The sequence below is a fragment of the Somniosus microcephalus genome, chromosome 32 (genome assembly GCF_052327205.1).
Source record: "Somniosus microcephalus isolate GS21.2 chromosome 32, FLI_Smic_1.0, whole genome shotgun sequence".
NCBI classification, from domain to species: domain Eukaryota; kingdom Metazoa; phylum Chordata; class Chondrichthyes; order Squaliformes; family Somniosidae; genus Somniosus; species Somniosus microcephalus.
The window spans coordinates 18,087,707-18,110,558 of NC_141018.1; the positions used below are offsets into that span (position 1 = coordinate 18,087,707).

A 22,852-nucleotide genomic window follows, 5' to 3' on the forward strand; every position below is an offset into this window, starting at 1 on the left:
CCCCCCCTCTCTCTCTTTCCCCCCGCTCTCTCTCTTTCCCCCCCTCTCTCTCTTTCCCCCCTCTCTCTCTTTCCCCCCTCTCTCTCTTCCCCCCCTCTCTCTCTTTCCCCCCTCTCTCACTTCCCCCCCTCTCTCTCATCCCCCCCCTCTCTCTCTTTCCCCCCCTCTCTCTCTTTCCCCCCCTCTCTCTCTTTCCCCCCCTCTCTCTCTTTCCCCCCCTCTCTCTCTTTCCCCCCCTCTCTCTCTTTCCCCCCCTCTCTCTCTTTCCCCCCCTCTCTCTCTTTCCCCCCCCTCTCTCTCTTTCCCCCCCTCTCTCTCTTTCCCCCCCTCTCTCACTTTCCCCCCCACTCTCTCTTTCCCCCCCTCTCTCTCTTTCCCCCCCTCACTCACTTTCCCCCCCCTCTCTCTCTTCCCCCCCCTCTCTCTCTTTCCCCCCCTCTCTCTCTTCCCCCCCTCTCTCTCTTCCCCCCTCTCTCTCTTTCCCCCCTCTCTCTCTTTCCCCCCTCTCTCTCTTTCCCCCCCTCTCTCTCTTTCCCCCCCTCTCTCCTCTTTCCCCCCTCACTCTCTTCCCCCCCTCTCTCTCTTCCCCCCCTCTCTCTCTTTCCCCCCCTCTCTCTCTTTCCCCCCCTCTCTCTCTTTCCCCCCCCTCTCTCTCTTTCCCCCCCCTCTCTCTCTTTCCCCCCCTCTCTCTCTTTCCCCCCCTCTCTCTCTTTCCCCCCCCTCTCTCTCTTTCCCCCCCTCTCTCTCTTTCCCCCCCTCTCTCTCTTTCCCCCCCTCTCTCTCTTTCCCCCCCTCTCTCTCTTTCCCCCCCTCTCTCTCTTTCCCCCCCTCTCTCTCTTTCCCCCCCTCTCTCTCTTTCCCCCCCTCTCTCTCTTTCCCCCCCTCTCTCTCTTTCCCCCCCTCTCTCTCTTTCCCCCCCTCTCTCTCTTTCCCCCCCTCTCTCTCTTCCCCCCCTCTCTCTCTTTCCCCCCCTCTCTCTCTTTCCCCCCTCTCTCTCTTTCCCCCCTCTCTCTCTTTCCCCCCTCTCTCTCTTTCCCCCCCTCTCTCTCTTTCCCCCCTCTCTCTCTTTCCCCCCTCTCTTCCCCCCTCTCTCTCTTCCCCCCTCTCTCTCTTTCCCCCCTCTCTCTCTTTCCCCCCCTCTCTCTCTTTCCCCCCCTCTCTCTCTTTCCCCCCCTCTCTCTCTTTCCCCCCTCTCTCTCTTTTCCCCCCTCTCTCTCTTCCCCCCTCTCTCTCTTTCCCCCCCTCTCTCTCTTTCCCCCCCTCTCTCTCTTTCCCCCCCTCTCTCTCTTCCCCCCCTCTCTCTCTTCCCCCCCTCTCTCTCTTTCCCCCCTCTCTCTCTTTCCCCCCCTCTCTCTCTTTCCCCCCTCTCTCTCTTTCCCCCCCTCTCTCTCTTTCCCCCCCTCTCTCTCTTTCCCCCCCTCTCTCTCTTTCCCCCCCTCTCTCTCTTTCCCCCCCTCTCTCTCTTTCCCCCCTCTCTCTCTTCCCCCCCTCTCTCTCTTTCCCCCTCTCACTCTTCCCCCCTCTCTCTCTTTCCCCCCCCTCTCTCTCTTCCCCCCCTCTCTCTCTTCCCCCCCCTCTCTCTTCCCCCCCTCTCTCTTTCCCCCCTCTCTCTCTTCCCCCCTCTCTCTCTTCCCCCCCTCTCTCTCTTTCCCCCCCTCTCTCTCTTTCCCCCCTCTCTCTCTTTCCCCCCCTCTCTCTCTTCCCCCCTCTCTCTCTTTCCCCCCCTCTCTCTCTTCCCCCCTCTCTCTCTTCCCCCCCTCTCTCTCTTTCCCCCCCTCTCTCTCTTTCCCCCCCTCTCTCTCTTTCCCCCCCTCTCTCTCTTTCCCCCCTCTCTCTCTTTCCCCCTCTCTCTCTTTCCCCCCTCTCTCTCTTTCCCCCCTCTCTCTCTTTCCCCCCTCTCTCTCTTTCCCCCCCTCTCTCTCTTTCCCCCCTCTCTCTCTTTCCCCCCCTCTCTCTCTTTCCCCCCCCTCTCTCTCTTTCCCCCCTCTCTCTCTTACCCCCTCTCTCTCTTCCCCCCTCTCTCTCTTTCCCCCCTCTCTCTCTTTCCCCCCTCTCTCTCTTTCCCCCCTCTCTCTCTTTCCCCCCCTCTCTCTCTTTCCCCCCTCTCTCTCTTTCCCCCCTCTCTCTCTTTCCCCCCTCTCTCTCTTTCCCCCCTCTCTCTCTTTCCCCCCTCTCTCTCTTTCCCCCCTCTCTCTCTTTCCCCCCTCTCTCTCTTTCCCCCCCTCTCTCTCTTTCCCCCCCTCTCTCTCTTTCCCCCCTCTCTCTCTTTCCCCCCCTCTCTCTCTTCCCCCCCTCTCTCTCTTTCCCCCCTCTCTCTCTTTCCCCCCCTCTCTCTCTTTCCCCCCCTCTCTCTCTTTCCCCCCCTCTCTCTCTTTCCCCCCCTCTCTCTCTTTCCCCCCTCTCTCTCTTTCCCCCCCTCTCTCTCTTTCCCCCCCTCTCTCTCTTTCCCCCCCTCTCTCTCTTTCCCCCCCTCTCTCTTTCCCCCCCTCTCTCTTTCCCCCCCTCTCTCTCTTTCCCCCCTCTCTCTCTTTCCCCCCCTCTCTCTTTCCCCCCCTCTCTCTTTCCCCCCCCTCTCTCTTTCCCCCCTCTCTCTCTTTCCCCCCCTCTCTCTCTTTCCCCCCCTCTCTCTCTTTCCCCCCCTCTCTCTCTTTCCCCCCCTCTCTCTCTTTCCCCCCCTCTCTCTCTTTCCCCCCCTCTCTCTCTTTCCCCCCCTCTCTCTCTTTCCCCCCCTCTCTCTCTTTCCCCCCTCTCTCTTTCCCCCCCTCTCTCTTTCCCCCCCTCTCTCTTTCCCCCCCTCTCTCTTTCCCCCCCTCTCTCTTTCCCCCCTCTCTCTTTCCCCCCCTCTCTCTTTCCCCCCCTCTCTCTTCCCCCCCTCTCTCTTCCCCCCCTCTCTCTTCCCCCCCTCTCTCTTCCCCCCTCTCTCTTCCCCCCCTCTCTCTTCCCCCCTCTCTCTTCCCCCCTCTCTCTTCCCCCCTCTCTCTTCCCCCCTCTCTCTTCCCCCCTCTCTCTTCCCCCCTCTCTCTTCCCCCCTCTCTCTTCCCCCCTCTCTCTTCCCCCCTCTCTCTTCCCCCCTCTCTCTTCCCCCCTCTCTCTTCCCCCCTCTCTCTTCCCCCCTCTCTCTTCCCCCCTCTCTCTTCCCCCCTCTCTCTTCCCCCCCCTCTCTCTTTCCCCCCCTCTCTCTTTCCCCCCCTCTCTCTCTTTCCCCCCCTCTCTCTCTTTCCCCCCCTCTCTCTCTTTCCCCCCCTCTCTCTCTTTCCCCCCCCCTCTCTCTTTCCCCCCCTCTCTCTCTTTCCCCCCCTCTCTCTCTTTCCCCCCCTCTCTCTCTTTCCCCCCCTCTCTCTCTTTCCCCCCCTCTCTCTCTTTCCCCCCCTCTCTCTCTTTCCCCCCCTCTCTCTCTTTCCCCCCCTCTCTCTCTTTCCCCCCTCTCTCTTTCCCCCCCTCTCTCTCTTCCCCCCCTCTCTCTCTTCCCCCCCCTCTCTCCTTTCCCCCCTCTCTCCTTTCCCCCCTCTCTCTTTCCCCCCCCTCTCAACTGTGTGGTCCAGTAATAGTCCATTAGTGGCTTTTTAATGCTCACTGACCTCTTACTATTTGGCCCAGCAGCAGTTCCTTAAAGATCAGATCCAGATCTCCCCTGCAGCGTTTGAATCTCTGCAGGCAGTGCAGTGCTGTGCTGGTGGGTGGTGAAGTTGAAGTGGGATGGCGCGAGCAGAGATGTGTGGCGTACAAAGCAGGCAGCTGCGGTGCTGTATACAAAACTCCATTTGCGCGTGTGAAAACTCTGAAGCGCTCCAAAATCTCCAGTCCCTCCCAGCACAATCTTTCTTCCGTTTTTTCTGTTTTCAGTAAACACCGGAGGTTGAGGATTGTGTCCTTCCTGTGAATGATGATCGCAAATCTTGGGGCTGATTGTCCCTACAGGTGGTGTCTCCGCCACCTGAAATTCTAACAGCAACCCCAGGTAATTGCAAGTCTGTGACCTCTATGGCAGTTTACATTATTTAAGTACTGTTTTGCTCACTGATCCTTTAAGGATTTGCAGTTGTTTCCAATTTTTTTGACTTTTTAATTCAATGAGCGCTGAAATGCCGCAGTGGCTTACTGGTTATGATGCTGGACTAGCAGCCAGGTGTTGAGAGTTCAATTGGCGAGTTGTGAGACTGAATCTAACAAATCTGGTACAGGAAACTCTCTTTTTACCGGCACCTAAATAACCGGAAATCTCTCTTAACCGGCAAAATTCAGGAGTAGGTTCAAGTAAGTTTTACTTCATATTAGTGGCCGTGGAACCGGGGGTTCCTGGATCTGTGGCCGTGTAACTGGGGTTCTTGCACCTGTTGCCATGCAACAGGGACACCTGGATCTGTGGCCGTGTACAGGGCTCTCGTACCTTAGTAACTATACCTCTCTGTAATCCGGACTTTTTGATCAACCGGCACCACGCCGGTCCCGTCGGTGCCGGATAAAAAAGAGTTTCCTGTAATTGGTGCGTTGGCGTCAGAATATAAAATGACCATCAAAGCTTGTCGTAAAAATCCAACTGTTGCACTACCTGGCCAATAGTTATCCCTCGACCAGCATCGCTAAAGCAGATTATCTAACGATTACCACATTACTGCTTGTGGGAGCTTGCTGTGCGCAAATTGGCCCCCGCGTTTCCAACATTACAAAAGTGACTACGCAAAGTATTGGATTTTATGACAATCCAGCAGCTTTGGTCATTTTATTTGATGATGTCAGCTGTGGCTCAGTTGGCCGCCCCCTCGCCTCTGAGTCAGAAGGTTGTGGGTTCAAGTCCCACTCCAGAGACTCGAGCACATAAAGCTAGGCTGACACTCCAGTGCAGTGCTGAGGGAGGGCTGCACTGTCGGAGGTGCCGTCTTTCGGATGAGACGTTAAACCGAGGCCCCGTCTGCTCTCTCAGGTGGACGTAAAAGATCCCGCGGCACTATTTCGAAGAGCAGGGGTATTCTCCCCGGTGTCCTGGCCAATATTTATTCCTCAATCAACATTTAAAAAAAAAACAGATTATCCGGTCATTATCACATTGCTGTTTGTGGGAGCTTGCTGTGCGCATATTGGCTGCTGCGTTTCCTACATTACAACAGTGACTCCACTTCATTGGCTGTAAAGTGCTTTGGGACATCCGGTGGTCGTGAAAGGCGCTATATAAATGCAAGTCTTTTCTTTTTGACGCCAACCCACAAATTACCAGATCCAGTGATCTACTCTGGAACAGATTTTTCTCTTCACACAAGTAACGCGATGCTGTCTACCATTTTGATTCCTTGACCTTTCACCTACACCCCCCCCCCCCCCCCCCAGCTGCTGCGTGTTAGTCAGAAGCTCAAAGGGCCTCTGGCTCTGTTGGCAAAGGCAGCGTGTGACTGAGCCTAGCAGGCCAGAAGCCCAAGGCTCGAGTTCTGTCCTGTTTGCTGGCTTCAGGAGTGTGGCATTAGGGGCGCTGCATTTGGCTGTAGCACTAGACTTGGACCTCGATGCCAAATCGGCCACATGCTCCTTATCACTATCCAGTGACTCTTGCCGGAGCGTGCAGATGCCTAGGCATTGGATGCTGAAAGACCCAGCCATTTTAAAAACAACTTGCATTTATATAGCACCTTTCACGACCACTGGATGTCCCAAGGCGTTTTACAGCCAATGAAGTACTTTTTTCTTGAAGTGTAGTCACTATTGTAATGTAGGAAACGCGGCAGCCAATTTGCACACAGCAGGATCCCACAGACAGCAATGTGATAATGACCAGATGATCTCTTTTAGTGATGTTGATTGAGGGATGAATGTTGGCCCAGGGAGAACTCCTCTGCTCTTCTTTGAAATAGACCCATAGGATCTTTCACGTCCACCTTCGGTTTAACGTCTCATCCGAAAGACGGCACCTCTGACAGTGCAGCACTCCCTCAGCACTGCACTGGAGTGCCAGCTTAGATTTTTGTGCTCAAGTCTCTGGAGTGGGACTTGAACCCACAACCTTCTGACTCTGAGGCGAGAGTGCTACCCACTGAGCCACGGCTGGCACTTAAATAGCCTTCCACCTAATTACTGCCTAGGACCTTGTATGAAGAATAGGCACGTGGGTGGAATATCGAGGTGTTTGGGGGTGGGTTGACGATCTGTGAAACTGTACCCCAGCAGGAGACAAACTTGCCAACCTCTTTTACAACATAACATAAGACGTAGGAGCAGGAGTAGGTCATTTGGCCCCTCGAGCCTGCTCAGCCATTCAATAGGATCATGGCTGATCTGATCTTGGCCTCAACTCCATTTCCTTGCCCGGTCCCCATAACCCTTGACTCCCTTATCGTTCAAAAATCTGTCTATCTCCACCTTAAATATATTCAATGACCCAGCCTCCACAGCTCTCTGGGGAAGAGAATTCCAAAGATTCACGACCCTCTGAGAGAAGAAATTCCTCCTCATTTCCGATTTAAAAGGGTGCCCCCTTATTCTGAAACTATGCCCCCTAGTTCTAGATTCCCCCACGAGGGGAAACATCCTCTCTGCATCTACCCTGTCAAGCCCCTTCAGAATCTTATATGTTTCAATAAGATCCCCTCTCATTTACTTTTCTACACCTCTTTTCCCCCCCTGCCCCCACCCCAAAAAAAAAGCTATTAAAAATTTGAGAAAGTCAATCAACAAGAAGTGTTACGATAGCAAAATACTGCAGATGCTGGAAATCCGAAATAACAACAGAAAATGCTGGAAAAACTCAGCAGGTCAGGCAACATCCGTGGAGAGAAATTTGAGTTGACATTTCGGGTCGAAACCCTTCTTCAAAACTGGAAAGAAAAGAAAATAGATCGAAGGCAGGGCTGCGATCGAACAAAAGAAGTAAAAGAGACAATAAAAGGTATTCGAAACCAGACGAGATGGTAATAGGAATTCAATATTTAGATTCTGCAGCGATAGCAAAATACTGCGGATGCTGGAAATCCGAAAAAACAACAGAAAACGCTGGAAAAACTCAGCAGGCCAGGACAGCATCTGTGGAGAGAGAAATAGTCAACGTTTCGGGTCGAAACTTTACCTGCCCTATTACCATCTCGTCTCACCCTGAATATCTCTTAATGTCTCTTTCACCCCCTCCCCCATTTCCCAGCCCCCAAACTGGCCTTTTAATCTGTTTCATTTCCTGCCTTTCTTTCCTCAGTCCTGACGAAGGGTTTCGACCCGAAATGTTGACTCTATTTCTCTCTCCACGGATGTTGCCTGGCCTGCTGAGTTTTTCCAGCGTTTTCTGTTATTTTAGATTCGGCAGTGTTGTTTGCCGTATACTGCTACGTTTCGGACTCTTTTTGGGGTCGACCGCTTAATCTGCTGGCAAGGATTTGAGCACTCCTTTGCAGCATCAGTCGCGGGAATATTCTCATTGGTTAAGAAGTTTTAGAAAATTGGCTCTTCAAAAAGACAGCTTGTGAAAATTTAAATTCTGCCTGCATCAAAGTTCAGAATTTATTGTGACACTTGATTGATGCATTGGGTACAGTGTGTGCGCAGACGTTGAGCTGCAGTATTTTAGCCTGGGAAATTAAATTTAACTTTGCCTTGTCTGTGGAGCTCGAGGTTTAGTCTTGCTTTTAGTTAGTCTTCAGAAGAAATCGAGTCCCCATCTTAGTCTTTTAAAGGAGGTACAGGAACTGCGAGACCTGGGGGTATGTGCGCACAAATCTTTGTAGGTGGCAGGACAAGTTGATAAGGCTGTTTTTTAAAAAAAATCCTTCTGGATCCTTGGCTTTATGAATAGGGCACAAAAGCAAGTTATTGCTAAACCTTTATAAATCACTGGTTCGGCCTCAGCTGGAGTATTGTGTCCAATTCTGGGCACCGCACTTTAGAGAGGGTGCAGAGGAGAATTACAGGGATGAGGGACTTCAGTTACATGGAGAAACTGGGGTTGTTCTCCTCAGAGCAGAGAAGGTTAAGGGGCGATTTAATAGACATGTTCAAAATCATGAGTAAATAAGGAGAAACTGTTTCCACTGGCAGGAGGGTGAGTAACCAGAGGACACGGATTTAAAATAATTAGCAGAAGAACCAGCCGGGAATGAGGATTTTTTTAACGCAGCGAGTTGTTATTGTCTGGAACGCACTGCTTGAAAGGGCGGTGGAAGCAGATTCAATAGTAACTTTGCAAAGAGAATTGGATATATATTTGAAAAGGAAAAATTTGCAGGGCTGTGGGGGAAGAGCGGGGGAGTGGGACTAATTGGCGAGCTCTTTCACAGAGCCGGCACAGGCACGATGGGCCGAATGGCCTCCTTCTGCACTGTAAGATTCTGTTCCCAAATTTTACTCGTACTTTAAGTTTCATCTTGGAGAATTTTTTGGTATAAAAGTGGCAATTTATGTTCCATAATAATTCTAACCTTTTGAGGAGTTATTTTTTCTAATTAGGCTTCATTTTAAAAAGTTACTGTTTTACTTGGGCTGAATGAGAACAGCGATCTTATTTGCCTGTTTTAACTTGCAATATCTAGTCCAAAAGTTGTGCTACTGACCAGTGCTTTGGTCCTAGAAGTAACGTTAATTTCAATTTTAGTGCAGTCGTCTTATCTCGAATTATAGTCGTTTTTAGTTTTTGTAAGAAATGTTATTTCTGATTTTGTTAGTTGATGATAGTCATTTTAGTTAGCAAACGGTAATCAGTAAATGGAAAATTGGTTAGCTTCTTTGTTGTGTTCAGTTACTCAGCCTGGTGCAATGTAAGGCTATTTAATAGAATCATCTGTCAATTTGCTTGTTTTAAGGCACAGTATATCATAAATTACTGTAGTGGATTCTGGTTTGTACAAGGGATGGAATGAACTCCCAGATAATAGCGTGGTGGAGACATATAACCTTGGAATCATTTAAGAACCATTTGGGTGCTGCAATGGGGGATTCCAGTATTATTCTGGAAGGGTGAAATAAGATGGGCAGAATGGCCTTCCTCAGCTGTAATTATTATGTGATGTTTTGTGAATATTAGTGCTTCTGCTGTTGAGGGTGGAGGGGAGGAGGTGCTCATACGGGGCTTCACTTTGGACTTTGGGTTCTGATTTGTATTTTTTTCTTTCAACATACTCATTTTTTAATTTCACTATAATGGCTTTGAGGGGTATGTGAATACCAGACTATCGATGTATTCCAATGCCCCAGAAAAAAAATAATAGAGCGAAAGTTGAAATCCATTTAATATTCAGTGAGTCAGTCAACGTTGTGTCTTGACAAAGGGTTTCGACCTGAAACGTTGACTCTATTCCTCGCTTCATGGATGTTGCCTGGCCTGCTGAGTTTGTCCAGCATTTTCTGTTGTTATTTCGGATTTCCAGCATCTGTAGTATTTTGCTATCGTACTTGTGTCTAACCTTGTAGTCCTGGTTGTCAGAACAAGATAATATGGACTTTCCCTCAAAAGGCCAACTTGGGTCGCCATTTTGAATCGTGGGTCGCCATTTTGAATCGTGGGTCGCCATATTGAATCTTACTGCACGACAGTGATAGTGCAGCTACTTCGGTTTCTGGATAGCAACAATGTTTAAGCGTATTGCACCACTCAAAGTTCTTTTTTGAATCACTTGGATTCTTTCTCCTGTACTCCTCCCCCGTTGCCCATTACCGCGCTGACACCATCTCTTTATTTCCTCGTGGGTTGCTCTGACCTCTGACTTTCTCCCATGGTTGCAATCCGTGGCGTTGATTGGCAGGTGGTGTGCGGAGTCTCTGCAGCGTTCCTTCCGTCTTCTACCCAGCTGTGATGTAGCGAGGCTTGCCAGTTTGCCAGGGAAATGGCATTTTAATGACAACCAAGTCCGGGATCTGCATGCCCGACCATCTGCTTCAGGTCCCAACCCTCTTCTGCCTGAGCAACTGTTCTGCCCTCAAATTCCTCCTCGATAAAGCCTCGTTAAATTTTTATTGCGAAGTAATCTGCCAGCTCATCAATATAATCCACAGATCGCAGTACAGTGTGCAGGCGCCAGAGAGCCGCTTTAAATCGCAGTTGCGGTATTTGAGCTAATTTGCAGTCTTTTCTGTGGAATGGCCCATGCAGATTTCCCCCCTTACCCCAGACCGAGAGGCTGTGTGGGAATCATGAATTAATTGTGAAGAACTTTTGGGTCACGGCCAAGAATGTTACTGATGCTGTCGCTGGTTTGGATGCTGTTAAAGCAACTGAACTGTAGTAAGAAAGAATTTCAGTGGCTAATGGGAGCCTCAGGCTAACCATTGGCCTCCCCAAAGTGCCAAGCTGACAGCTGTATCCACCCGATACCAGACTGTTGATGGATGATTCTGGATGTGCTCTCAAGTTGCCTGGGTCTCGCTCTCTGGAATTCCCTTCTCAAACCCATCTCCTCCTCCTCCTCCTTAAAGCCAACCTCTTGGCAGCTGTTTTTCCCCAATACCTCTTTGAAGTGATCTGGGACGTCTTTGCGTGTTAAAGGTGAGATATAAACGCATGTTACAGTTGTGGTGGTAGGAAACGCTTCAAGGACACCCTCAAAGCCTCCTTGACAAAGTGCAACATCCCCACCGACACCAGGGAATCCCTGGTCCAAGACCGCACAAAGTGGAGGAGAAGCATCCGGGAAGGCGCCCAACACCTCGAGTCTCTTCGCCGGGAGCAAGCGGAAGCCCAGCGCAAACAGCAGAAGGAGCGCACGTCAACCCAAGCACCTCACCCACCCGCCCCTTCAACCACCGTCTGCCCCACCTGCGACGGAGACTGGAGGTCCCGCATTGGACTCATCAGTCACCTGAGAACTCATTCTTAATGCGGGAAGCAAGTCAACCTCGGTTCCGAGGGACTGCCTAAGAAGAGGAGTAATATGTGTTTCAGATGTCAGCCTTGGCGCAGTCACCTCTTGAGGCAGAAGGTCATGGGTTCAAGTCCCACTCCAAAGACTTAAGCATATTCTCAAGGCTAACACTCCAGTGCAGTGCTGAGGGAGTGCTGCACCGTTGGTGGTGCCGCCTTTTGGCTGAGACGTTAAACCAAGCCCCCCCCCCCGAGATGGACGTATAAGATCCCACAGCACTATTCGAAGAGGAGCAGGGGGCGTTCTCCCCGCTGTCCTGGCCAAGCTTTATCCCTCAACCAACATCACTAAAACAGATTACAGGAAACTTTGTGATATCCGGCACCGACTGGACCGAGCTGTTGCCGTCCCATCAAAACTGCCGGACAAACCAGCGGTAATGTTAAAACATACGGAGCTTTTGAGCTCCATATCTAGCAACAAACCCTGTTGCTTCTAAACAGTCGGCCGTAGCTTGCAAGCGTCTCTGTAGCTAAGCAACAGCTTTAGCTAGACCTTGCAGAGCCTGACTGGTGGAAAAAAAAGCAACGAAAAGAAAAAAAAGTTGCTGAACCGACTCCTGAATTTTGCCGGTGGATCGAGCATTCCGGACAGTTAACCTCCGGATAAACCAAAGTTTCCTGTATCTCGTCAATTATTTCATTGCTGTTTGTGAGAGCTTGCTGTGCGCAAATGACTGTGCCTCGTCTCCTACATTACAACAGTGACTCCACCAAAAGCTTTCCAGTGGCTGTAAAGCGCTTTGAGGCGCCCCGAAGTCATGAAATGCGCTGTGTGAATGCGAGCCCTTTCATTCTTCTGTTCTTTTGCTGGCCTCACCTGTAAAGCAGCCCCTGCCCTTTGATGTCATTGAACGTGTGAAAGTGTCGTGGCAATGAAATGAATGCTTGGCTGCTTCTCGCCTTTTGAAGCTGGGAAACCACAAACTGGTGTAATTACTGTAGCTCGCAGGCACAGAAGCTCTTGTGTTCCACCTCCAGTGTATCCTGTGCTGGCGATCGCCTGACTCACAGATCTTTCTGTGGTCTCCATGTAAATTCGGGACTAATTTTACCTGTCGCTCGCCTTGCTTTTTATGTTTTATATATCTCTGTGCGTTTTACCTGTTCTTTTCTAATAAGGTCATTCCATTTCAGATTAAGTCCCCAAAGCATCCTTTATTTGTTCCAGTGGCTTATGATGTCTGCTGAACTCACAGCTGAATTGCAGTTAAGTTGCACACACCTAACAGAATTTAGAAGTTTGCTAGTTGCCTCTAAATTGTCAGACTGCTTGTCTGGCATCCAGTTCTGGATTTTCTCCAATTAAATATTGGGAAGACCAAAGCCATTGTCTTTGGTCCCTGCCACAAACTCCACTCCCTGGCCACTGACTTCACCCCTCTCTAACCTCTGTCTGAGGCTGAACCACACTGTTCGCAACCTTGGTGTCATATTTGACCCTGTAATGAGCTTCCGACCACATACCCGCGCCACAACTAAGACCGTCTACTTCCACCTCCGTAACATCGCCCGTCTCCGCCCTTGCCTCAGCTCATCCGCTGCTGAAACCCTCATCCATGCCTTTGTTACCTCTGGACTTGACTATTGCAACGCACTCCTGGTTGGCCTCCCACGTTCCACCCTACGTAAACTTGAGGTGATCCAAAACTCGGCTGCCCGTGTCCTAACTCGCACCAAGTCTTGTTCACCCACCCCTCGCTAACCTACTTGGCTCTTGGTTCAGCAAGAGTTCGATTAAAAAAAATTCTCATCCTTTTCAAATCCCTCCAAGGCCTCGCCCCTCCCTAACTCTGTAATCTCAAGCCCTACAAACCCCCCCCCCCTCCCCTCGAGATCTAATTCTGGCCTCTTGAGCATCCTTGGCGAGCAATCGCTCGACCATTGGCGGCCGTGCCTTCAGCTGCCAAGGCCCTAAGCTCTGGAATTCCCTGCCTAAAACTCTCCGCCTCTCGACCCCTCTCTCCTCCTGTCAGACATTGAACATTTGGGTTTGTTAACAGAGAGCTGTTGGCTCCTGCACCCCAGTTGGAGTTCGAGCCTTTGGGTGACGATGAACATTGGAATGTAGAATGTAAAATTCTTTTGTGTTCTGACTGCTTCCTACATTTCATTATCCTAAAACCTTGCTCCGAATGTGGCTGCAGCGTCTTCGGGTGTTGTCTGGGAGTAAAGCACGCATCTTAACGGAGCTGAGTTACAGTATTACATTTGGTATTAATGATTTGAGACTACAATTAACAAGTCACTGAAAAGATTGAAGCAGTGGCAAGGCTGAGAGGACCCGCTTTATTTCAAAGAAGAGCAGGGGGAGTTCTCCCCGGTGCCCTGGCCAATATTTATCCCCCAATCAACATCACTAAAACAGATTAGCTGGTCATTATCACATTGCTTTTCGTGGGAGCTTGCTGTGCACAAATTGGCTGCCGCGTTTCCCACATTACAACAGTGACTACACTTCAAATGTACTTCATTGGCTGTAAAGCACTTTGGGACGTCCTGAGGTTGTGAAAGGTGCTGTAGAAAGCAACTCTTTTGCCATAAGTCAAGGTGAGAACGACTCGGGGTGGGCGGGGGGTTGGAGGCGCGGGAGAGACTCTGCCCGTTTTATTGTTCAAAGAAAGAAAGACTTGCATTTCTATAGCGCCTTTCACGACCACCGGACACCTCAAAGCGCTTTACAGCCAATGAAGTACTTTTTGGAGTGTAGTCACTGTTGTAATGTAGGAAACGCTAATTTGCGCACAGCAAGCTCCCACAAACAGCAATGTGATAATGACCAGATAAACTGTTTTTAGTGATGTTGGTTGAGGGATAAATATTGGCCAGGACACCGGGGAGAACTCCCCTGCTCTTCTTTGAAATAGTGCCATGGGATCTTTTGCGTCCACCTGAGAGAGCAGGCGGGTCCTCGGTTTAACGTCTCATCCGAAAGACGGCACCTCCGACAGTGCAGCACTCCCTCAGCACTGCACTGGGAGTGTCAGTCTAGATTTTTGTGCTCAAGTCTCTGGAGTGGAACTTGAACCCACAACCTTCTGACTCAGAGGCAAGGGTGCTGCCCACTGAGTCACTGGCTGACACTAAAATGAAGAGCCCCCTCATTTCTCTCTCCTTTTATAACTAAATATTACAGATATGGAGCAGGTTGGTGTTTAAAACAAGTCGGGTGTCATTTTGTAAATGCCAGTGGGAGCTGAGCTTTTCAGAAGCTTCCTTTCCCGTACTGAGAAACGTGTCGTTTATTAACTGTCAAATCCTTTCCTTGCCAAGCCCGACCACCCGGGGGTGAGACATTACACTACATATTACCACAGTAGCAGCTTCCGCTTTACCGACCGGGCTGGCAGAATGTGGTCAGCGTTAGTTCCATGTTACTTTGGCGAGTCTTCCTTCCAGATGGGACGGGCCTGTCGCTGGCTGATTTGTGGCAGTATTTAACGTTTCTGCTGTGAAGAATGCCCCATTATTTTTCAGTGACAATTAGCTGGCTGCAGTTAATCTTGATTTATACGGAGAGCATTAAAAAAGGAAGCCATTATGTCAGTAATTGCAGCGTTGCAGATACTGTGCTTGTACCCATTACTCCTCGTGGAAATAGAATCTCCTTTTACTGAGTTCAGTTATGATCTTAACTTTTTTTTTATTCATGGGATGTGGGCGTCACTGGCAATGCCAGCATTTATTGCCCATCCCTAATTGCCCTTGAGAAGGCGGTGATGAGCCTCCTTCTTGAACCACTGCAGTCCGTGTGGTGAAGGTGCTCCCACAGTGCTGTTAGGGAGAGAGTTCCAGGATTTTGACCCAGCAACGATGAAGGATCGGCCGATATACTTCCAAGTCAGGATGGTGTGTGACTTGGAGGTGGTGGTGTTCCCATGCGCCTGCTGCCCTTGTCCTTCTAGGTGGAAGAGGTCGCGGGTTTGGGAGGTGCTGCTGAAGAAGCCTTGGCGAGTTGCTGCAGTGCATCTTGTAGATGGTACACACTGCAGCCACAGTACGCCGGTGGTGGAGGGAGTGAATGTTTAAGGTGGTGGATGGGGTGCCAATCAATCCTGTTGTGTTTGATCACAGACTATCTTGCTATGGGCTGTGGTTATCACAGGAAGGCGATACATGATTGCTCTACAGTTGTGATGGCTGATGTTCATTTGGACGGTGTCATCAAGGGCAGGATTGTCGGGTTGCAAGTGGCAAAATGTATCTTGTGGCCAGTCGACCCTACCAGTCATAGACCCACAGAAACATTGAGCCGTTTCGTATGATATAGAGAGAATAATGAATACCTGGGAGAATATATTCGAGGTTCGAGCTATCATCTCAACTATCCGATGAGATCATGTTTTCCTATCTTCGCACTCTTCCCTTGAATAGCGTGAAGTAGTGGAAGGATTTTGCTGGTTGATTATTGGGCTGAGACATGAACGCTCCTTCCATAGCCGTAACTATCTATATACCAGCCCATAGGGTGGTTAATCCTATACGGCGGGAGAGTTTTTATGGGCTCCCACAACCCATACAATGATGGGGTGGCTACCCACACCCACCGGACACGAGTATTCCGTTGGATATCGACCCAGAATTCGGAGCCAGAGCGCCGGTCTCCAGTCGCTGGGGCGTGGGACTTGAACCCTGCACCTTCTGCCTCGGGGGGGGGGAAATGCTACCACTAAGCCAAAGGCTCGCCCCTATTATAGCACTAAACATCTATTACAGATTAACCACCTTCTGGAGTCCCTGAATTACTACTGTCCTGGTTTAAAATCCATCCTGTGTACTTCAGAGATGTTTTGACAAATTATTGCTTATAGCGTGTGTTTCCTGTGGGTGTCACATTTACATCGAATATTACAGCACAGAAACGGGCCATTTGGTCCAACAGGTTCATGCCCGTGTTTATGCTCCACAAGAGCCTCCTCCTCTCCTTGCTTCATCTCACCCTATCAACGTATCCTATCCTTTCTCCCTCACGTACTTATCTAGCTTCCCCTTAATTGTATCTATGCTATTGGCCTCGACCACTCCATGTGGTAGCGCGTTCCACCTTCGTACCACTCAGAGTAAAGAAGTTTCTCCTGAATTCCCTATTGGAATTATTAGTGACTATTTTATATTTATGGCCCCTAGTTCCCGCCTCCCCCTCCCCCCACCACCACCACCACACATTTTCTCTAGGTTTACTCTATCAAACTCCTTCATTATTTTAAAGACCTCTATCGGGTCACCCCTCAGCCTTCTCTTTTCCAGCAAAAAGACTCAATTCAATTCAATTGAATTTTATTTGTCATATATGCAGCAAACGTGTGTACTGCACAATGAAATGTTGATTTTTACGAGTCCTCCCAACATTGGAATAAATATGACATAGCAATGATAAAAATACTAATAGAAAGACAGTAATAATAAATAAAACAACAGTAATAAATAATAAATTATTCGTTCATGAGCCTTATGGCCTGGGGGTAGAAGCTGTTTCAAAACCTGCTGGTACGAGACCGTATGCTTCGGTATCTTTTGCCGGACGGGAGCAGGGCGAAGAGGTTGTGGCTGGGGTGGCTCGCGTCTTTGATGATTCTCAGGGCCTTCCCCCGGCACTTCTCGGGGTCGATATCCTGCACAGCAGGTAGTTTAATTCCTATAGTATGTTGTGCAGCTTTCACCACCATCTGTAGAGCCGTGCGGTCTGTGGCGGTGCAGTTGCCATACCAGGTAGCCTGCTCAGTCTTTTCTGATAGATTTACCTCCTGTGAACGTCACATTTACTTCCAGTCGCACTTCAGATGGCACCACTTGGACTGCAGCGGTTCAAGAAGGCGGCTCACCACCACCTTCTCGAGGGCAGCTAGGGATGGGCAATAAATGCCGGCCTTGCCAGCGATGCCCAGATCCTATGAACGAATATTTAAAAAAAAGTAATTTAGATGGTACAACTTTAGCCTATCCTCTCGCTCACCATGAGCAACACCGCAGGAGATCTGATGTAATCACTGCACACGCTTGTTTAATGAGAGTCGACAATAACAACAGAAAATGCTGGAAAAACTCAGCAGGCCAGGCAGCATCCGTGGAGAGCGAAACAGTCAACGTTTCAGGTCGAAAACCTTTCGTCAGGACTGAGAAAAAATCAGGAAATGAAACAAATTAAAAGGCCAGTTTGGAGGCTGGGAGACAACAAGAGAGAAGTCCACGCCACCAGTTTACTGCCGAGGCGGTGAAGGTGAAAATGACCTCGACCTCATATCGCACAATAAGATCAAATCCTGATTCCTAACTTATTCTGGAAATGCAACATTCCACTGTGTATACATATGGCAGTTACTCCTTTTCTTCACTTCTGACCATTATGCCCACCATTTCAAGATTTCCTTAAGCTATCAAGAAACACTTCATTCCACTCTCTTTCCCCCCCCCACACTGTTGCTATCGTACTAATGAGAATCGACACTTGACTAAGTAATAATAATTGGTCTGGATATGTAAGGAATGTGCGCGCATGTCGTTCTACAAAGTGGATCACCCAAATAGAATGTTTTAAATGTGGTTTCAATTTAATACTTCAGTTGAATGAGGAATTATGAATTAATTTAATTTTTGTTTTACAGGGCTCACTTTTACATTGCCAATGTGAATGAGAAGCACCCATGAGGACAGAAGCGATTAATTTGTTTTCCTGGCGATAAGGGGATGGATGGCTATCAGATCTGAAGGCAGCCATGCTTTTCAATGACCATCTTTGACTGCACTTACGGACTCCGCATTGCCCACCAGGTTGGCGCCTTCAACGCAAGTGCTCTGGACTTCCTCCGGTCAGCAGCGAGCGTCTGCCTGCTATGGAATCGAGTCGCACGAGCAGAGAGCGAGAGAAGGAGAAAGTGGAAGATGCTCGACGATCCAGCAAGCAGACGAGCCGGAGCCCGCATGGCACTCGCCCCAGCTCGAACCAGTCTGGGGTTCTCATGGTTGGTCCGAACTTCAGGGTTGGCAAGAAGATTGGATGTGGAAACTTTGGAGAGCTTCGATTAGGTAAGAGCCGCTCCTTCGTTGCGCCTTTAGATATTTTCTTGGCTACTTCAGTTTTACAACCACATTTTTGGCAGCTAATTAGCAAAATACTGGCCAGAATTCAAATAGGCTGCCATCCGTGAGCTCGAGCTGTTGGCTAGCTTGAATGTATAGCACAGCCCTGTTAACAGGGACATCAAACACTTGGTGAATGGTAATATTTGCTCAGGGTTTACTTTTGTGCCCCATTATGATTTATTTTTTGAGAACATTTCCGCTTTGATTTTTTTTTTCCTTCCTGTAATTTTTCTATGATGCGCAACTTCTATTACTGAGGGGAGGGGTTAGAGATGTGGGGCCTCTGCCAGTGGCCCCCTAGGGGGTGTGTGATAACTTCCAAAGTGTTCTCCTAAGCTCCTACAGCCCTATAACCCATCTTGCATGCTTCATTCTTCTGACCTGCTGTATATCACTCCTTTACCCTACCAAGGGGCCAGAGCCTTTAGCTCCCTCGGCCCAATCTCCACAGCTCCCTCCCTAATCCTTTCCATCTATTTAAAAACCTGTTTGAATCCCATTTCTACAGCAAAGCTTCTGGTCACCCTTTCCGAATCTGTTTCGAGCTTGGTGTCGAGTTCCCCACATCCTTCTATGAAGGGATTCGGGGTGTCCCTTTATGTCTAAAGGAACTATTCAAATGAAATTGTTCGCAACCATCATTAGCATTATACTTGGTGTCAGCCATGACTCAGTGGTAGCTCTCTCGCCTGTGGGTTCAAGTCCCCCCTCCAGGATTACCCTTCCGTTGCCTTCATCCACCTATCCAATCTAATCATGAATGATGACCTAGTTTCTACCTCGACCTCCAACCCCGGAAGTGAATTCCACAGCCTCTCGACTCTCCTGCCCTCTTCTAAACCTCTCGCATTTAAGTGATTAAGAAGGCCAATGGAATGTTGGCTTTCATTGCTAGGGGGATAGAATATAAAAATAGGGAGGTATTGCTTCAGTTGTACAAGGTATTGGTGCGACCGCACCTGGAATACTGCGTACAGTTTTGGTGTCCATACTTAAGAAAGGACATACTTGCTCTCGAGTCAGTACAAAGAAGGTTCACTCGGTTAATCCCGGGGATGAGGGGATGGACATATGAGGAGAGGTTGAGTAGATTGGGACTCTACTCATTGGAGTTCAGAAGAATGAGAGGCGATCTTATTGAAACATAAGATTGTGAAGGGGTTGGATCGGGTGGATGCGGGGAAGATGTTCCCGATGATGGGTGAAACTAGAACTAGGGGGCATAGTCTTAGAATAAGGGGCTGCTCTTTCAAGACTGAGATGAGGAGGAACTACTTCACTCAGAGGGTGGTAGGTTCATGGAATATGCTGCCCCAAAAAGCTGTAGAAGCTACATCATTACATAAATTTAAAACAGAAATAGACAGTTTCCTAGAAGTAAAGGGAATTAAGGGTTACGGGGAGCGGGCAGGAATTTGGACATGAGTCTAGGTTCAGATCGGTCATGGCCCTGTGGGTAGCGGAGCGGGCCCAGGGGCCGTGTAGCCTGATCCTGCTCCTATTTCGTGTGTCTAATTCTGTTAGATTCAGGAGATGGTTCTGTGATAGTGGATTGGCGGTTAGGATCAGATCAGCCATGATCTTATTGAATGGCGGAGCAGGCTCGAGGGGCCGATTGGCCTACTCCTGCTCCTATTTCTTATGTTCTTATGTAATCTTGTATCTGTGGCTCCTTGTTCTTGACCTCTCAACTACTCTTGACTGTGAGGCCAGGCTGGCGACCAGATCTCGACCTCTGCTTCCAACCGATGCCCATTAGGAGCGGTATGAAAGCAAAAGAGTTCGGCGTACGGGTAGTTTCGGGCATGACCGTGTGCGGCCACTCTGTGGTGCAGCTCCAGTGTGTGGCACTGCCACATTGCCCTCCATTATGGTGCTTTTACCATCAACACTTGTGTTCAACACTTCAAGGAGGCGGCCCACTACCGCCACCTCAGGTTAACTAGGGATGGGCAATGAATGCTGGCCTTGTTCGTGACTCGCACATAGAGTCACAGAGTTATACAGCACAGAAAGAGGCCCTTCGGCCCATCGTGTCCACGCCGGCCATCAAGCCCTGTCTATTCTAATCCCATTTTCCAGCACTTGGTCCGTAGCCTTGTATGCTATGGCGTTTCAAGTGCTCATCTAAATGCTTCTTGAATGTTGAGGGTTCCTGCCTTTTCCACCATTTCAGGCAGTGAGTTCCAGATTCCAACCACCCTCTGGGTGAAAAAGTTTTTCCTCAAATCCCCTCTAAACCTCCTGCCCCTTACTTTGAAACTATGCCCCCTGGTTATTGACCCCTCTACGAAGGGAAAAAGTTCCTTTCTATCTACCCTATCTATGCCCCTCATAATTTTGTACACCTCAATCAGGTCCCCCCTCAGCCTTCTCTGCTCTAAGGAAAACAACCCCAGCCTGTCCAGTCTCTCTTCATAGCTGAAGCGCTCCAGCCCAGGTAACATCCTGGTGAATCTCCTCTGCACCCTCTCCAATGCAATCACATCCTTCCTATAGTGTGGCGACCAGAACTGCACACAGTATTCCAGCTGTGTCCTAACTAGCATTTTGTACAGCTCCATCATAACCTCCCTGCTCTTGCCTTCATTAGCCGAGGCATAGAATATAAGTGTCCCATATGCCTTTTTAACCACCTTATCTACATGTCCTGCTGCCTTCAGGGATTTAAGTACATGCACACAAGGTCCCTCTGATCCTCTGTCCTTCCTAGAATTCTACCATTCATTGTGTATTCCCTTGCCTTGTTAGTCCTCCCAAAATGCATCACCTGACACTTTTCAGGGTTAAATTCCATTTGCCACTGTTCTGCCCATCTGACCAACCCGTCTATATCGTCCTGTAGCCTGAGGCTTCCCTCCTCGCTATTTACCACTCCACCAATTTTCGTGTCATCTGCGAACTTACTGATCATACTTCCTACATTCATATCTAAATCATTAATGTACACTACAAACAGCAAAGGACCCAGCACCGATCCCTGCGGTACACCACTGGATACAGGCTTCCAGTCACAAAAACAACTTTCGACCATCACCCTCTGCCTCCTGCTACTAATTTGGATCCAATGTGCCAAATTGCCCTGGATCCCATGGGCTCTTACCTTCTTGACCAGTCTCCCATGCGGAACTTTGTCAAAAGCCTTACTGAAGTCCATGTAGACTACATCAACTGCACTACCCTCATCCACACACCTAGTCACCCCCTTGAAAAATTCAATCAAATTGGTTAGACATGATCTCCCCCTGACAAAGCCATGCTGACTATCCTTGATTAATCCTTGCCTCTCCAAGTGGAGACTAATTCTGTCCCTCAGAATTTTTTCCAATAATTTCCCTACCACTGATGTTAGGCTGGCCCTTAATTCCCTGGTTTATCCCTACTACCCTTCTTGAATAATGGTACTATGTTAGCTGTTCTCCAGTCCTCTGGCACCTCCCCTGTGGCCAGAGAGGTTCTGAAAATTTGTGTCAGAGCCCCTGCAATCTCCTCCCTTGCCTCGCACAGCAGCCTGGGATACATCTCGTCTGGGCCTGGGGATTTATCCACTTTTAAGCCCGCTAAAACCGCTAGTACCTCCTCCCTCTCGATACTAATTTGTTCAAGTATATCACAATCCCCCTGCCTGATTTCTATGCCTACATCGTCCTTCTCCATAGTGAACACCGATGCAAAATATTCATTTAAAACCTCACCTACATCTTCCGGCTCTACACACAGATTGCCACTTTGGCCCCTAACATCCCAAGAGTTAATCAAAAAAAAAGATGCATTTAAGGGAAGGCTCGATAAACACACGAAGGAGAAAGGAACAGAAGGTTATGTTGAAAGGGTTAGATGAAGTAGGATGGGTGGAGGCTCGTGTGGAGCATAAACACCGGCATAGACCAGTTGGGCTGAATGGCCTGTTTCTGTGCTGTAGATTCTATGTAATACTATTCAACCATTTGTTACCTCACCCAAACCTGTAAAAATGCTTCTGTAAAAAGTGGACAACCACCAGCTTTATTGACTCTTGTGTCTATTGGAGCCTCCGAATTTCTTTTGGAGGGTGGAGGTTTGGACTCTACAGTAATTAGGCGGCACACCTAGTTTTTAAAGCCCTAAATAATTTAGTATATGTTTGGATTAAGACTGGAACCAGCAGCTGTTATCTTGTTGTTGAATGCCAGCTCCCTTTTTAGAGTAAGTTTTTCTGGACTTTGTTTTTGTTCCTTACGTAAGAAAGAAATATGGCGCCTTTCACGACCTCGGGACCAAAGCGCTTTTACAGCCAATGAAGTACTTTTTGAAGTGCAGTCACTGTTGTAATGTAGGAAACGCGGCAGCCAATTTGCACACAGCAAGCTCCCACAAACAGCAATGTGATAGTGACTAGATATTCTGTTTTTGTGATGTTGATTTAGGGATAAATATTGGCCAGGATACCGGGGAAAACTCCCCTGCTCCTCTTCAATATAGTGTCATGGGGTCTTTTACGTCCACCTGAGAGAGCCGACGGGGCCTCGGTTTAACATCTCAGCCGAAAGACGGCACCTCTGACAGTGCAGCACTCCCTCAGCACTGCAGTGGAGTGTCGGCCTAGATTTGTGCTCAAGTCTGTGGAGTGGGACTCGAACCCACAACCTTCTGACTCAGAGACGAGAGTGCTGCCCACTGAGCCATGACTGACACACCTAGAAAACCTGTACAATTTTAAATTAAATCTCTTTTCAAATCAGCGGTCTTGTGCTTCCATATAGTTCATGTATACCTTTCTTGTTCTACAAATGTATTTTAGAATCCTAAGACCTTATTTTCCAAGTATTTGCATCATTTCAGGAATGTGTGCAATTTTTGCATCCAGCTGTGCAAAAAAAAATATTTTAAAGGTTTTGACTACAGAACAATGGCAAACCGAAGTGTGCAACATACAACCATAGGCTCACCAGAAGTATCATACCGTGACTC

The 22,852-nt window shown here is 48.9% G+C and overlaps 1 protein-coding gene across 4 annotated transcripts in view; it reads left to right on the plus strand.

The window, feature by feature from the left end:
- LOC147097313 (casein kinase I-like) overlaps positions 1-22,852 on the plus strand; it is a 226,966-nt gene that overhangs the window by 24,562 nt on the left and 179,552 nt on the right. For 2 of the 4 annotated variants that reach the window (XM_085972180.1, XM_085972184.1), the window contains exon 2: positions 17,425-17,845. In XM_085972180.1, coding sequence (XP_085828306.1) covers positions 17,653-17,845 — 193 coding nt within the window. In that variant the 5' untranslated portion in view covers positions 17,425-17,652. Of the gene's footprint in view, positions 1-3,765; positions 3,959-11,956; positions 12,032-17,424; positions 17,846-22,852 lie in introns of those variants that run through there. The other 2 variants (XM_085972181.1, XM_085972183.1) reach the window with 2 other exon arrangements.